Source organism: Camelus dromedarius, chromosome 15, assembly GCF_036321535.1.
Source record: "Camelus dromedarius isolate mCamDro1 chromosome 15, mCamDro1.pat, whole genome shotgun sequence".
Taxonomy (NCBI): domain Eukaryota; kingdom Metazoa; phylum Chordata; class Mammalia; order Artiodactyla; family Camelidae; genus Camelus; species Camelus dromedarius.
Window position 1 is genome coordinate 13,546,814 of NC_087450.1, and position 17,263 is coordinate 13,564,076.

Genomic DNA, 17,263 nt, shown 5'->3' on the forward strand with positions numbered 1-17,263 from the left:
AGGGTATGGTCAACACTTGTGATCACACTTGCTTGTAAGTTTCCTCCCCAACTAGATAGTAATTTTTCAATAAAGGCGAACTGTAAAGGATGTATGTACTTAACATAGAATCAACATTAATCCTCTGTATTTCCCTGCAAATATACCATCTCTAGCCTTGGTTAAATTTTGTTTTACCTTTTGCAAGTCAATTTTAAATAAATTCAGCAGCCTTTACAAAAGTATCCTACTTTATCACTACAAATGGATGCGTGTGTTGAGTCATTTATTCCCCCCCTTGAAGTAGTCTGACCACTAGGTAACAGTTGCTGATGATGTTTGAAGTTTTTGTTTGTTTGTCTGTTTTGCTTTTTTATGCCTGTACAAGGACCTTGGGAAGAATCTCTGTGGTTGGGAGGAAACTGTCCTATGACCTCTGTTTTTTAATTTAGTCATGTGGCTTAGGTCCACATTCAACATATCATTTGAAATTATGATTCAACGTATCATTTCAGGTGACTGGCAAGTTATCTATCGTCTCTTGCACCCCTGGCTCACATGGGTTCATCTTTAAGGGAATATAACTTCTGACATAGTTTCAATGTTAACAGTCTAATATTCTAGATCAACTCTGATAGAATTTTGCAATGATTGAAATATTCTATATGTGCACTGCCCAATACAGTAGTCACTGGCTACATGTGGTTAAACACTTACAATGTATCTAGTGTGTTTGAGGAAGTAAATTTTAAATTTTATTTAATTTTAATTAAATTTAGATAGCCACAATGACTCTTGGTAACCCTATTTTTGCATTTGATGTTGAAAATTGTTCACTAATGGTGGCAATCAAGCCTACTGAAAGACTTGAAATGTGATAAAAGTGTTGGCTGCGAAACACTTGGTAAGAAAGTGAGTGACTACCATTGTTCATTTAGTTTTGCCTACCTTGCTAAATTCCAAGCCAAATCTATTTAAAAAAAAAAAAAAAGTGGGAGGGAGGGTATAGCTCAGGGGTAGGGCACATGCTTAGCATGCACAAGGTCCTGGTTCAATCCCCAGTACCTCCATTTTAAAAAAATTAAATAAACTTAATTACTGCCCTCCCCTCAAGGAAAGGTACACTCATATCCCTCTTTAATAATTTAGCATGGAACTCTAGAACATTTTCTCTTAAGGACCTTCTCTTTACTGATAGCCAAATAAAAGTAATTATTAGTGGGTAAATACTGTTTTCTAGCTCTTGCAGCTTAAAAAAAGACTTAAAAAAAGAAGGCAGAAGCTGACAAACACAAAAGCTTTCATATAACAGTTTTTATATACTTCAGCTGCACTTTTAATATTTTATTGAAAATATTCCAATTAAAAAGAAAAGTATGCAAACATTAAAGTATTTGGTAAGAAAACAAAAGCAGATCTTTACTATCAATGTAAAGTACCAGCTGACAATGACCAATTTCTCAAATGAGAACACAACCTACTTGTGACTGAAGAAGTAAATTAATTTGTTTGTGAATGACACGCAATTTGGCCAGGAAAGAACCAATGGACAGGAACCATGCGTGTGTAATTCCAATGTGATTAATTCATATGAGTGAAATGAAATAATCAATTTTACTCACTAATAAACTCAAACTTTATCTTTACTTCCAAGATATGTAAAAATTCAGTTATTCAAATAATTCAATTTAAGATTGGTACTTATATTCTTTAATATGTAAAGGTAAGGAACCTCTGATGTTGTAAGATGGGAAAAAAACAAAAGCATCTCATGGAAAAGAGATATAATTATAGCCAAATACAAAAACAAGAAATGCAGCCTATTGATACAGCAAATTATTGTATTAAAAACATTTAAACTACAGTCCTAGGAGTGAATATGGGGGAGGCCTTTAAAAGCTGCCTTCAAATTCACCATGAAGATGAATTTTGAAAAGAGTGATTTATGAATCTGTGGACATATCACTAGGAAAGAAAAACTAGCAATAAATTCTAAAAGTTAAATCTAATTGGAGAAAATCCAACTTGAAAAAAATTCTGGTTTCAACTAAGTTTTTTTTTTTTTTTTGGTTCATTTTATATAGCTCATTTATTCTTCTTCCAAATGGATATTTATTATTTGTACAGATACATAAAAGTAATTCCCACTTCATAAACATACTAAAAATATATATTAATCACAAAAAGTACTCACTCTGGGAAGACGATGAGCATGGCTATTTTCAAAACAGCAGTAAACACAAGAAGCCAACATACATAAATCATGACAAATGTACATCTCATTTTTGACAAAAATAATTCTATTTGTACATTAATGCTTTATTGTCAGCTTCTGTATGATATCCTCCAACCTTATTTACATTTACTATGAAATTTCTATCAGCATGTGTAACTCAAAGGCACTCAATTCAGAGGTTATAAAGTCCTGAGCTTAAGTAGGAAATAAGATTCCCAACCAAAATTTGAACATAAATAATTATAAAGATCATAGAATATAATAATGTTTAAAGTGTAATATTTGGTACATAAATAATCTATGACCTAATAATAAAGTTGTACAGAATGTCAAAAAGACCATGTAAGGCCTAGCAATAGCCTCAAAGTCCAAATGATTTTCTCCCCTATTCAAGTTTATTTGAATGTCTGAAGCTGACTTTGTTGTTGTTAAAATCCTAGGAAAGCTAAATAAAAAGCAAAATAAAATAGCATGAAAACGCTTAAGTTAAATAAAACGTTCTTCAGCTGAGTCTTCAAAACCATGAAAAAAAATTTAATGATTAAAAACATTTTTGACTAGGAGGAGGAATCATAAAGAGTAGCTAAAAAATTAAAAGCTTTAAACGCACCAATGAAAGAGCATTTATGATTGGCCATTCAAATGATTTGTTTAGCATTCTTTTAGCCAAATAAAAATAAAACTTACAGACGGATAACGGAGGTTCACCAACATTAGGTAGGATCAAAGTTCAAGCTAAGAATTAAACTCATATTTGGTCACAGAGAAATGTGAGATTTACCTACAGCAATTTTCTACTGATGCTGAATTAAAAGCATGAGTCGACATTTTTATAACAGAAATGGTTTGACAGATATTTTCTTGGCTTTAAAATGTTTTTCCATAGATGCATAGAAATGTAATGAGGATAAGAAGAGTCTTCTGTATTATCTGTACAGTTCATAAGGCCTTTGACATTGTTAGTCACCTTAGATGTGAAATCCTTAGGGTCATTAAATTAAAGCTGGCCAAAAAAGCTTTCAAAGTGCTACTGTTTCAAGCTGATGAGATCCTCAGTTTTCTGGATTTTCCGGATGATGATTATTTTCAGCTCTTTTTTCTGGAGATATATACAGGAAGTTACAGCAAATATATAAAGGGAAGATCAGAAGCCTGCTGTCCAAGTTCATCACTACTTGTTCCTATAAGACAAATTTGTAGCTTTAATGATAATGGTAATATTATAGAAAATTAAACACAGAAACAAATGGTTGAATTGAGTGAACTGCAAGTTAGTATGGTGGTTAAAAGCTTGCATCTGGTGTCTGAGAATCACTGCTCAAATCTCATAACTCCCACCTGTTGTCTGTGTGACCCTGGGCAAGTCACTGACCTTATCAACTGCAGCTTCCTCGCTGTAAATGGGGCCAGTAAGAGTATCTACCTCATAGAATTATACTGAGCATCGAATGAGACAAAGCACATAGAGGACTCAGCAAAGCCAGCTATATGCTAAGTAATCAATAATGCTAGTTATTTTCATTATTGAAAAAATTCTATTCTATCAAGTACCTACATATTTTATGAGTAGACACAGTCCAGAAGTACACACTTCTCATTTGGCTTCAATGTCTGATGGTCTTTATGTAATAGCACATCCTTGGGATGAAGGTGGGAAGTTATTATTATCATGGTTCCCACTCTGGTCTAAGATTTCCCACTGGATCTAATGCAAACATGCTATTTGTCTCTTGGAACATAAAACACATTATTATGTAAAATCAATTTCAGTTCAGTTACATCAATATACATGAGAGTGCCTTGGAATCCCACAGAGATGGGAGTTGATACTACACCTGGGAGCTGCAAATGGAACCATCACTCACTCATGCTACAGCTCTCTGTTTGGAACCCTTTACCAACAGCATTTGGTGAACAGAATAAATCCTCAGAGAATAAGCAACAGCACTGAAATGAGAACTCCTACTTTTTAAATAGTTGGATACATTCTCTGAAATAATATACATTAGTTTCACTGTTATACATTTTGGAGAATAAACTTTTAAATGCTCTTTCAATCTAGAGCTTTACATTTTTTACTGAAGCATGCTTTCCTGCAATGAAGAGACTAAAACTGGGACATTTGAGTGACTGATGGAGGCTCAACTGGACACAGCTTCTGACCTGGATTATAACAGCACCCTCTACCTTGTCTTCCTGCCATTATCATGTCTATAATCCTCACACATCTCTGAGACATCCTTCTATAAAGCAAATCTAGTTAGCATAGCCCTGTGAGAGGGACAGTTCTAAAGTAAACAGAAAGATCGCTAGCTTTCCTATGTGTCACCAAAAATTATTATTAAAAAGATTCATTTTATATTAGCAATTAAAATACAAAACACTTAGCACTATACTTCCAGGAAACACATAGGAATAATATAGAGGGGGGACCTAAATTTTAGAGAGACACAAGACCTAATTAAATGTAGACAATACCACATTCTAGAAGGGAAGATACCAATTTCCCACAACATATTTATATATTTAACAATATAAATCAAAACTCTCAAAGGATTTTTTGAGAGGAAACTCAACAAAATGATTCGACACCCCATAGAGAACAGTAATCATGCACAAAGAGCCCCAGGATTTCTGAAAAGAGGGGAATGAAGGTGAACTTGCATTACTGGTATTAAAATCCTTTTTAAAGCAAGTCTAACTAAAACAAAGTATTGTTGTCTCCACAATAAAATTAGTAACACAATAGGAATCTCAGAAATGAAACCAAGTATATAAGAACTTAGTATATGATAAAAATGGCATTTCAAATATACTGATGATACACTTCAAATGTATCATCAAAATACTCCAATGAAAAAATTGAATGAAAGGAGTAAAAAAGGCCGAGACGCAGCCTCACTCGCCTGGCACCTTCCGTTGGGTCGGTGGTGTGAGGGTCTCGCCAGGGCGTGTTGTCGGCGTCACCCTGCAGGTCCCGGCGGAACATAAAATACATTATGTTGGGCTTGTCCAGGTACCGCCTTGACAGCGGCTCTGCCCAATGCCCAGACGAGGCCACAGCCCACACCCCAAACAGCTGGGCATCCCTACAGCTAACTTTCCTGAACAAGTAGTAGATAATCTTCCAGCTGATGTATCCACCGGCATTTATTATGGTTGGGCCAGTACCGGAAGTGGAGAGGGCGATAAGATGGCAGTGAGCACAGGATGGAACCCAATTGTATTTAAAAAAAAAAAAAAAAAGAATAGAAACCCCCCAGATAACTATATAACCCCAGGCAGAAGGCTCTAATATCACATCAAAATAAGAAATCATTAAAGGCACAGATTGTTTCATGAAGGTTGAAAGACAAATGACAAAAATGGGAAAGTAGATCATATTATAAGTGTTATCATTCTTTATATAAAAGCTGTTAAAATTAACAAGAAAACATAAATACCTTAATTAAAAAAAGAAACAATTATGAATGGTCAATTTTCACAGTATGTTCACTAAGTATATAAAAAACCCAGCTGTATCAGAAACCAAACAAATGAAAATCAGAACAAATGATTTGTTTCCACTTATTATATTAGGAGAAGGATTAGAAAGAACAATAATACACTAGGCTGCATATATTCTCCTGCACTACAGGAGGGAGTGTAAGTTTGGACAGTTATTTCTGGAGGGCAATTTGGCCATTAGAAAATGTATACACCATCTGACAAGAATTTCACTTCTTAGAATTCATCTTTAAAACAAGAATTATTTAAATTATGGTATATCTAAAGTGACTATTATGCAGTAACAAAAATGATGTTGTGGATAAATATTTACTGACAAGAAAAGTTATATACAACAAAGTGGAAAAAAAGCAGGTTACAAAATGGTTAACAGTAAGATACAACTTTGGAAAAAAAAGATACATGTGAAGAAAAAATGTCAGTGGTGCCACCTCTCAGTGGATTATGTATGACTTTCTTCCCCTGCTTATTTCTGTTTTCTATTTTTTCTACAATAAACATCTATAACTTACGTAAAACACACATATACAACCCCTCCACTAAAATCCTTCCACAGCTCTCTACAGATCTCAGGAAGAACTCCATCCCCAGCCCGCCCTGCCCAGGCTCTACCCCTACTGAACTGTTCCTCTTCCAAACCTCAGTTCTTTGAATGACCTATGTGCTCCTTGGCTGCCTTACTCATCATTCGAGGCCTGGTTCAGGTATCCATTCACTTTTCAACTTGTCTAGGAGAAGAGGTTTTCCCTGATCTGTCTTCCCTTCTCCTCTTCCCCCAGCCCCACAGTAAAGGTCAGAGACTTCTCCCTCGATACCACAAACTCTCTGAGCTCATCTCTCTCAACTACTTAGCTGTACAACATAAGCCCCTTTCTATCTCCTCCACTCCTAGCATACAACCTAGCACGCAGCAGGCACACAGGTGTTAAGTGAACAAATCAAGGAACACTTGGAAAGCAACTACCATCTTGGCCTGGTGCTTTTTAATTAAGTCTCTGGCTGCTCTGAGCCATGACGATATTTTTCAGTGAAGTTCCATGTGGAAGGTAAAGACAGACATTGTCCATGTGGGTCCAGAGGGTGTGACAGGGACCAACAGAGAATTCTAATGGAGGTGGATTTGGATCTTCCTATTATGTATCTACCTTCTCACATACTGCCCACCACGTGAGAGTCAGCTCTCTGTCACTAGAGATCCAACAATGGCTGGAGGACCCTCCGTAAGAACGCTGTTAAAGGGCTTCTCATACAGGGTAGGTGATGTTAGAACCATCACGTCCAGGGTTCCTTGCAATGTTAAATTCTGATGTTCTATGAGAGTCTCTTCAGTTTGAGGAAAACCACTTTACTTCTCACAATCTGTGTGACCTTTAGGCTCTGAACCCTTTATTAAAACAGTATGTCCTTTGGAATGCTGGTTAGTTTTAATAGAAATAAACTCCCTCAGTATTTTGACAGCTCTCATTTTACTTTTTGAAAAAGGTTTACTTTCTCATCACGACATTCTGAAACTTCTACGTGCATATGTGATACAAGAAGAAATAAATAGCTTTAGAGATAATTTTGGCAACATTACAGATGTTTGTCGTTTTGGAAACCTATTGTGCACGAGGATAATATCTCTTAATATCCAGGAGCTATGGAGACATACTGGACTGTCTTTAAGGCATCTGCTATTAATGTGTAGACAAATACATTCATGAACACAGTGGATAAAAAATTAAGATTCAGAACTTTCTGAAGATCATGCTCAGGATGGACAATTATTTCCCTATTGTCAGCTTTTCCCTGCCCCTCAAATCAAATTGTGTTTCCTTTTTCCTGTCTTAGTTATACTTCTGGTAAGATGGGGGTAAATTATGCCAAAGTGAACACGGTACTTGCATCGTAACCTTCAAAACACTTTCAAACCAATCTTTAAATGAAATGTTACTACTACTTAAGAATTTTCAAAAGAAGATTCAAAAGGCAAATATGATGATGAAAAAATGAACAGAACAGTCACCAAACACACCTGGTCCTTTTCGAGCGTCAGGATTTGGTAGCCAGTTGTCCTGCTGCATATCAGTTTCCCGCTGCTATCAAAAGAGGCCAAACGCAATCTACAGTAAAACACACACAAAGGAAAGAAACACATGATTTTTAAACCAGATTCATTTAAATAAGCCCCACCTCACTTTAACATTTACTTTCCCCTCTATAGTCTCTGTAAGTCTCTTACTTGATAAGACTTTAAAAAGTCTTTTCAAACTATATACTGATTCCATGCAGATCTACAAGCTTGTGCTATTATACATATCTCAGATATAAAAAATAATTTATAAATATGCTTTTATTGTGGTAAAATATACATAAAATATACCATTTTTACCGTTTTTAAGTGTACAGGTCTTGGCATTAAACACATTTCACATTGTTCAGTAGTCATTACCACCATCCATCCATCTCCAGAACCTTTTCTTCTTCCTCAGCTGATATTCTGTACCAAGTAAACAAGAATTCCCCATTTCCACTTACCTCAGACTCTGACAGTCACCATCCTACTGTCTGTCTCTATAAACTTGCCTAGCCTAGGTACCTCATGTGAGTGGAATCATATAGTATTTGTTCTTCTGTTAACTGGCTTATTTCAGTTAGCATAATGTCTTCAAGGCTCATGTTGTAACATGTGTCAGAATTTCCTTTCATTTTAAGGCTGAATAATAATTCCATCACAGGTATATACATCACATGTTGTTTATCTGTTCATCTGTCGACACTCGGGTTGCTTCCACCTTTCAGCTATAGTGAATGCTGCTGCTATGTGTACAAATATCTGTTTGAGTCCCTGCTTTCAATTCTTTTGGGCAAATACCCAGAAGAGGAATTGCTGGGTTATATGGTAATTAATTGTTTAATTTTTTGAGGAAATGCCACACCATTTCCCATAAAGTATGCACCATTTTACAATCCTACTAGCAATACACAAGGGTTCAGTTTCTCCACGATTTCACCAACATTTTTGTTTTGTTTATGATATTAGCCATCTTAATGGGTGTGAGGTGGTTCCGACTTCCATTTCCCTAATGATTAGTGTTTATTTAAGTCCTCTGCCCATTTTTGGAATCAGATTTTTTTTTGTGGTGGACTTTTAGGAGTTTTCTATATATTCTGGATATTAACTCCTTATCAGATATATGGTTAGCAAATATTTTTTTCCACTCCACGTGTTGCCTTTTCACTTTGTTGAGTGTCCTTTGATGCACTAGTTTTTTTTTTTTTAAATAATAATTGCTCAGATTTATTGAATGTTGAGTGTTTCCAGTTAACTCTAATAAGCTGCTGGCTTCTACTGTCTCCTTTAATTCTCACAGTAACCTTACGAAGTAGTATCACTACACTATTATTTAATCGATGAAGAAACTGAGGATTAGAGGTTCTTAGTAACTTGCCCAAATTCCCACAACCAGACAAGACGGAGCCAGATATACAGCCCATTTCTTACTGTACAGCACAGGGAAACATACTCAACATCTTGTAGTAGCTTATGGTGAAAAAGAATATGAAAACGAATATATGCATATCCATGTGTGACTCGAGCATTGTGCTGTACACCAGAAACTGACACATCGCAAACTGACAATACTTCAATGTAAAAAAAAAAAGAATAAAACCCACATCTGAACATGTTAACAGCCTTATATCTTAAACCCAAGTTAATTATGGTGTCTTCCAGAAAAGAGTATTTCCATAAATTATTAATGATCTGGTTCCACTAAAAAAAGAAAAAGTTTCAGCAAATGTGAAAAGAGAAAATCCTGTTATTTTTCAATTCATGATGATAAAAAAAAAGAGAGAGAATACATTCTTCCACAAAAAAGGTGGGTTTAAAGAACAGTTCTGACAGCATTTCACATGCAAAAGTATCAAAAAGTCTGATAAACAGCTCCCTTTTCAGGGGAAAAAAATGATTCCAATGTGTTTGCTCCTCTTCTGAACTACTCCGTAGCCCCAAGTGATTTTTAAATTGGGAGGCAGATTACTGGCAATAAGTTCATCAAATTTAGATCTATCCTGAACAGGCACGTAATAGAAATGAAGAACATCTCTGACTCTGCACATCAGGTGAAGCCCGGAGTCATCGGCCACAAGTGCCAAGAAACTGAACTTCAGAAGAACATCTTCCAGGGAGATGTCCTGCCAACTGCAGGGAACAGATGAGCCAAAAACTTCTTTGACATGAGATTCCAAACGACTCCGGAGATCTTCAGATGGTATGTATGTTCTGCTTCGTAAGGGTGGACACACCAGGATAAGTTCTTTCTTCACCTCTTCTACTGTCTCAGCGACCACTGGCTGTTTCTCTTTTCTGAATTGAGACCAAAATTCTCTGCGTGGCGCCCCAGGACTATCCAGGTGAGGCCTCTTCTGGTAACGCCGGACAACCTGAGCGCCGCCATCTCTGAGTGACACACTAGTTTTTAATTGCGACTAAGTTCAATTTATCTTTTTGCTGTTGGTGGTGCCTGTGCTTTGGTATCACATTGAAGACATCACTGTCAAATCCAATGTTACTAAGTTTTTCTCTTATGTTTTCTTCCAAGAATTATTTTACGGTTTTAGCTCTTATGTTTAGGTCTTTGATCCATTTTAACTTAATTTTTGTATAAGGTATAAGGTAAATATAAATGTACGCCTTTTAAATAATCTGTTCATTAAGCTATTTTCCAATTTGTCACCATCCTCTCCAGAAAAACATTGCCAGTTCAATTGTTAGGCAAAGGTGGACGTATGGAATCCTATAAAAAATTCAGGATAACACCAGACATGTTTTCTTATAAAAACACCATGTTGTATATCCAGTTTGGACCTTTTATTTGCTAGGAACAGCATCAATCCTGTATCATTCATGCCGCAGCCTACCCTTTCTTCCTGCCACATGAGCTCCAGGTCTGAGTTTTGATGCACTTACAGTTAATGCATTTCGTAGGGGTAGAGCCTTATCATCTCCTTGCACGTTCATGTCACTTGTATCTTACCAAAGTTCTACTATCGTTGGTGTAATTTACGGTTTTAATTCATTTCTTATAGTTCTTCTGGAGTGAGGAAGAGGAGGGTGGGAAGATCTCACCCTACCTAAATGCTATGCTCCTTCGAGGCTGTAAGCTGACAGACCCACTGCACGGCTGATTCAGGGTATTGCGCTTGAAAATGATGTATCGATTGGTGTAAGTTACAAGCAGATCAAAGCCGAAGTTAAAACCTGTCCACCGCCAGCAGTACTAAAATACAAAGAAGAAAGATTTACTTCAGGTTATCATACTACCAAGTCCAAAACAAAAAGTTGAAAATGCCTTTTTTTTCTAGCCCACTTCAAATATTTCTCTCATGGGTCCCTCCTTTTTGTCAGTGCCTTAAGGCTTACACAGGATGTATCTGTGATACACACACAAGGTTACTACACAGACATGGTATGTATCAAGGCCAGCAAAAGCAGTCATTATTCCTTAAGGTACTTTCCTAATATTGTCTCTTCACGATCTGTTTCATTAACTCGCCACACTGTGATTTTATCAGAACCAGTGTGGCTTTCCACTGCATCTCTAAGTAGGTGTAGCTCTGCGGACTAGTAGTCTAGACAGAGGCAGTAAGAATCCATTAAAACTTATCCTGCTTTAAAAATACGCTGAACTACTTTAAGTGATACCTTGTGCGATCTCTTTTATGTGTAAAATCTAAAAAAGTATGTATTTAAAAAAGCCCCTAAGCTCACAGATACAGACAACATTTGGTGGCTGCCAGAGATGAGGGGAGTGGGAGAAATGGATGAACTGTTTCTTTTTTTAGTTTAAACTGAATTTTTAAAATACCTTAACTAACTGACAGATACACAACTGAGTTATTTTAAACACCATGAGGTTCACAAGTTTGTTTAGTAGGATCTAACAGTTCATGGGAGACTACGAGGTGCGGCGGAGTGGTATAATGAAATAAAGGTAGGGCTTCAAGTGTTTGGTTGACCCTCTGAATTAGACCACTAATTCAATAGTTCACTGATACTTACTGAGCACATATTTTGTGCCAGGTAGTGCTCTAGGCATTGAAGAAATAGCAGTAAATCGGTTTCTGCCCTAGTAAATGTATATTTTAGTGTGTGTATGTTTGTGTGAAGGAGACGAACAATGCACACAGAATGGAATGAAAGTGAAGAGGACAGAATAGAATGCCGAGAGAGTGACAGGGTGGCAGGTGCTGGCAGCTGGGGAGACTGCTGGTCAGTGAACATCTCTCTGAAGAGATGCTAGGTGAGCAGGGTCCTGAGACAGTTATGGCATGGACCAGGTAGCTAGCAGGGTAAGAGTGACTGACAAAGAGAACAGCGAGTACAAAGCTCTGAAGGTCAAAACGTGCTTGGTCTGTCTGAGGAACAGCAGAATGGGCTGTGTGGCTAGGGCAGTAACTGAGGGGGGCAAAGAAGCTGGAGATGAGTTCAGAGAGTCAGTCAGGGGCCAGAAGATGTAGGGCCTAGGAGTCCATGGTAAGGAAGAGTTTGGCCTTCTTCTAAGTGTGGTAAGAGGCTAACGGAAAATTTCAGGCAAGGAGGTAAAATGGTCTAATTTGTATTTTTACAAGATGACTTTGGCTGTTGTATGGAAAACAGAATGTGTGAGAACAAGAGGGAAAATAGCACAATTATGAAGCTACAACAGTCCAGCCGGAGAGAAGGGTGGCTGGGACTTGGGTTGTACAGGTAGATATGCTAAGAATGTCTCTCAAAGATACATATTACAAGGAATTTCTTATGGACACCAGATACGGAATGAAAAGAAGAAGAATTCTAAGTTTGGAGCTTATGCAAATGATGAACACAGGGGCTATTTATGGGCTGGAGAATACTTGTAAAGGAAGAGTTTGGGAATGAAAATCGAAAGAGTTCAGCTAGGACCTTCAGATACGAAATGCTATTAGGGTTCTAAAAAAGACGTCAAGTGAGCAGCTGGAGACAGGCGTCAGGGCTCAGTGTGCAGTCACAGGACAGGCTGAGAGCACTGAGGCGTGAGCACACACAGCACAGACAGGGAAGACGGCCCGGTACTGAACCTCCAGTCACAACAACATGTGTTGAGAAGAGAGGAGAAGGATCCAGCCAACACTTAGAAGGAGCAGCCAATGAAGGAGGAAAAAACCAGCACAGTATGCTGTCCTGGAAGCCAAATGGAGAAAATCTCCTAGAAGGAGTAAGTGAACAGGTGGGTCATGCTGCCAAGAGCTTTCAGAAGACTAAAAGCTACTTGATTTGGTAATGTAGGAATCCCTGGGGACGGCATGGCACTGTCACTTGAGTTTACTGGAGTAAATGAATTGAAGTGGATACAAGCAGCTTTTTTTTCAATGAGTTTTGCTTAAAACAGGTGCAGAGAAATGGAGTGGAAGCTAGAGGGGACCGTGGGGTCAGGGTACGGTTTAAGATGGGTGATGCTCTGGCATTTATATGCTAAATGAGTATGGTACAGAAGAGAGGAACTGATGGTGCAGGGGAGGGAGGTGATGACTGTAGGAGCAAACCTCTGAACAGTGAGAAGGGAGGGAGTCCACCACCAGAGGAGGGGACGGATGAGGAAAGCAGCAGACAGCTCCCCCAGCCTAAGGAGAGGGAAAGCACGGCGCACAGCGCACAGCTGGAGATGCAGGCGGACGGGGAGCAGCACTGGTAACAGGATGTACAGAGTCTCTTCCTTTTGCTTTTATTTTGTGAAAGAAGCAAGGCCACTGGACAAGAATAAGGGTGGTAGCACTGCCCCTCTGAGACGGTATGAGAGTTACTCTGAGAGCGGGAGGATAAACTCACAGGAGAAAGGTAGGAGGACCACCACGCAGCAGCCAAGAGCTGCCTGAGGTTTACAGTTACAGACACTCAAGTGAAACCTTCGGCGGGATGTAAGGTGTTCCTTAGTCACATTCATTTGTACAGAAGCAGGCAGGGAGCACACAGGAAGGTGGAATCTAACAAGAACTGGGGTTCGGCCAGGTGGATGTGACAGAGTGAAAAAGAGAAGTTTAAAGTATGAGCCAGGGACCAATCTTAAGATGGAACATAAAGCATCAGTTAAGTAAAGAAAGAAGCAAGGATGTGGCGAGAGGGTGATGGGGACAAGACAGTAAGAACAATGTACTGTACGTGCCAGTGGGGGTTAAAAGTTGTGTGTGGGGGGTCCAGGCACCAGAGGGAGAGTGCTGGAAAGATAACAGGAGGTAGAGTCTGCAAATGGCTGCTTGAAATGGAGATTTTGAAGGGGTATCTTAATTAGTAATACAAAAACTGAGGATATGCTCACAGGAAATGGGGACCTGAGGCGGGGTGGAGCACAAGACCACTGAGGGAAGGCAGGTCAGGGAACAGGTACTAAAAATCAACAAGAGTGACGAGGCAAGAACTGACAAGGCAAGCCAGTGAGCCCCGTGCGTGGTGGCCGCAGTAGGAGCGGAGAGTGGTGCTGCAGAAGCACGTGCTTCAAAGGAGCTGTAACTCAGCTAGGGGTGACAGTGGAACGAGGTCTGGAAGCAGCAACGAGGACTGAGGAATAAAGGAAATACGATCCCCTTTCCATACTCTGAACATTTATCACAACTCTTAACGCAAACAAAATAATCTTTTTAAAATTAAAGTAAAATAAGGAAAAATTGAAGAAAAATAACCAAAATTGTTATCTAAATGAGGCTCAATTTCTTTTTTAAGATGAAAATTACAATTAAGTTAGGGTGGAGTTTTAAAAAAATGTAGTTCATGTCTCTTTAGTAAAATCAATGAGTTAGAATCAGCTGTTTTGAAAAATTAAGTAGAAATAAATCTTAGGACACAGAAGCTGTGAGCATTGTTCTATGACACTTTTGTTTCATTTCTATGCATTTATACTGGGTGGTCATGAAAAACCTAATTCTTAATGTGGGTAGCAGTCAAAGGGTTTGAATGCCTCTGACCTAGGGTAACTGTAAAATAGAAAAACTCACTCCGAAGACTATGGAACAGCTCCCATTTGACTTCTTTATCTTAATTTCTGGATTGCTGAGGGATCCGCTTCTCATATCCCTTATCTACACCCAAAATGTTCAACAGTCTCACGTAAGACTGAATCACCACTGAGCACGTAGCTCCTTGCCCAGGAGATCATGTTACAGAAACTGCACCCAAAAAGCTCTTCTGAGGTATGACATGGATCGTGGTTATTACTGTGTATTTTGCACGAATAGTGTAACAATTAGTGTAAGAATATGAAGAGTTACAGCACATACTTACTTCACCATCTTTGGCAAGCTTTCTACCACACCTCATGCTATTTCCCTCCAGTTCTTCTTTATTGATTTCTTGAGGCCTAGAAATACACATTAAGATATGAAATCTCATAGAAAACAGACAACTGAAACTTGAAAAATAATTGTCATTTAAAAGGAAAAACTTGCTACTAGATTTAAAAATAAAATTTTGTGGTACAGATGAAAATCAAATTCAGTGATTAAATCTCGCCCATTACCTTTGCTAAATAAAAAAATTTTAAATCTTTAATGTTTCACTTATTGCCCTGACTTCCAGAATACTTTCACTAGGGCTCAGTAAAACCAGAGAAGAGGAAAAAAAACTGTGAGAAATTCTGCTTACCAAGAAAATAAAACACTTAAAGTCTAACAACTAAGTAAAATAAATTAAAATCTATTATTTAAGATCAGCTACCATTTGATATTACTGTTTCACATATGAGCCATTTTTTAGGTAGTACAACCAAACTGAGTATTTAATACAAAACAGCTGTAGGATTTTATCAATTAATCTTTACTTGGCCCCTTACTTTAAAAACCTTAATCAATGAAAAGAAACTTTGTTATTTCAAGATGTAATAATATAATGACATTATTATTAGCTTAGAATTCCAAATGGTAAAAGCAATATAATATATTCATTCATATAAAGCATTTATTAACTACCTAGATACTGGGGCCATCATCATCATCATCATCATCAAATAAATATATTAAATGTAAATAAATCTACTAAGACGTGTCTTTGACATGCAAGAGCTCAATCTAGTAGGGAAACAGATATAAGTAATGATATAAAAATACGGAGAGAATGGACGTTAAGAGCATGAAGAAGGCACAGATTCACTGCCTGGGGTTAGAGTGAGGATCATCACAGAGGAAGTATTATCTGTGCCTGAGAGGGAGTTTGTTGGGGTTAGAGCTCAGGGGTGAACTCTGTGCAGAGGAAGGACATTCCAGGTAGAAGGAACAGCAGGTAAAAAGGGCCTGGAGCATGAAGGGAAAGCAAATGTATGAAGAATCTGGTGCAGCTAGAGCCTAAAATGAGCCTGAGAGGAGATAAAGAAAGCATTTGGAAGAGACTGTTGAAGGCCCCACAGGCCACATTAGTAGGAGCTTTAACTCATCCTGTAGACGATAGAGAATTCCCAGGCGTTTGTTCTGTTACTTTAACATTTTTTCTTAGGAAACATTTCAACCATGTAAAAGTAAAGAAAATACCATAATGAGCCAAATTTTCTCATCGTCCAGATTCAATAATCTTGGTTTAGTTTTACTCCCACCCCACATCGCCCCACATTCCTCCCAACTGATTATTTTGAGGTTGACCCTCCAGACATCACACCCTTTAATCTATAAATACTTCAGCATGTATTTCTTAAAGATAAGGACTTAAAAAACGTTAACACAATCTACGTCACACATAAAGCAATAATCCCTAACTATCACCAAATGTCCCTGGATGTATTCAGGCAGGGAAGTGAACGCACAGTTCTAGTTAGGAAGACAATCCTGTTGGAAACGTGGAAGAGTTTAGAAGAGGGAAGCCCTGGAGGGAGACTTTACTAGATTATTACCTAGAATCCAGGGAGTGCCTTGCAGGAGTGAGCGGATGTGTAGCATCTGAGGACTAGAGTGTGTCATTAGGGGCCAGACACTCATATACTTCTGAGGGAAAGAAAACCACCAATTCTAGCTCAGTCTCTTAGGTGAGGCCCTACATTAAACTCAAAAAGGATATAGATGAAAAAAATCTTGAAAAATAAATCACATTCAACATTTAAAAACTGAATATATACAAAAGAAGTAGGATGATTTATAAAATATGTTATACATCAATCACAAAATGCTCCAAATCTGAATTCCATTAAATAACTCTTATTTTTTGGGGAGGGGTTATTATTTTTATTTTAACAACCTTACTGTTTTTGTGCAAGGTAAGTATGCTGTGAATACATCTGGGAAAAGGTGGGATATAAATTACAAATAAAGTAGAAGCTAAGAACACTTGATAATAATCTTGTGATCATTGTCATGAGTTTATAGAACCCTTTCATACACTTAACTGTTTAAACATAAACACAACTAGACTATTATCTCAGCAAGTTCTCCGGTGTATAAAAATAAATTAAAAGGGATCAGAGGCAGAAAAAAATCAAATGTAAAGCCTTTCTATATACTCACAGGTGGATTCACACTGCCTTCACACTGCCTGTACCAAGGAGCCAGTATAAACAGCAAATAATAAGT

General features: G+C 37.8%; 1 protein-coding gene and 1 pseudogene across 1 annotated transcript in view; both read right to left on the reverse strand.

Annotated features, from left to right (window-relative positions):
• Window positions 1-1,673: 1,673 nt before the first annotated feature.
• The window catches only part of GMCL1 (germ cell-less 1, spermatogenesis associated), a 41,869-nt gene continuing 26,279 nt past the window's right edge, over window positions 1,674-17,263 (reverse strand). Inside the window, exons 11-14 of the mRNA XM_010979884.3 lie at window positions 14,997-15,072; window positions 10,838-10,983; window positions 7,737-7,824; window positions 1,674-3,396 (exon numbers count right to left, since the gene is read on the reverse strand). Coding sequence (XP_010978186.2) covers window positions 3,268-3,396; window positions 7,737-7,824; window positions 10,838-10,983; window positions 14,997-15,072 — 439 coding nt within the window. The 3' untranslated portion in view covers window positions 1,674-3,267. The remainder of the gene's footprint in view (window positions 3,397-7,736; window positions 7,825-10,837; window positions 10,984-14,996; window positions 15,073-17,263) is intronic.
• LOC116157514 (large ribosomal subunit protein mL50-like) lies at window positions 3,348-10,831 on the reverse strand (annotated as a pseudogene).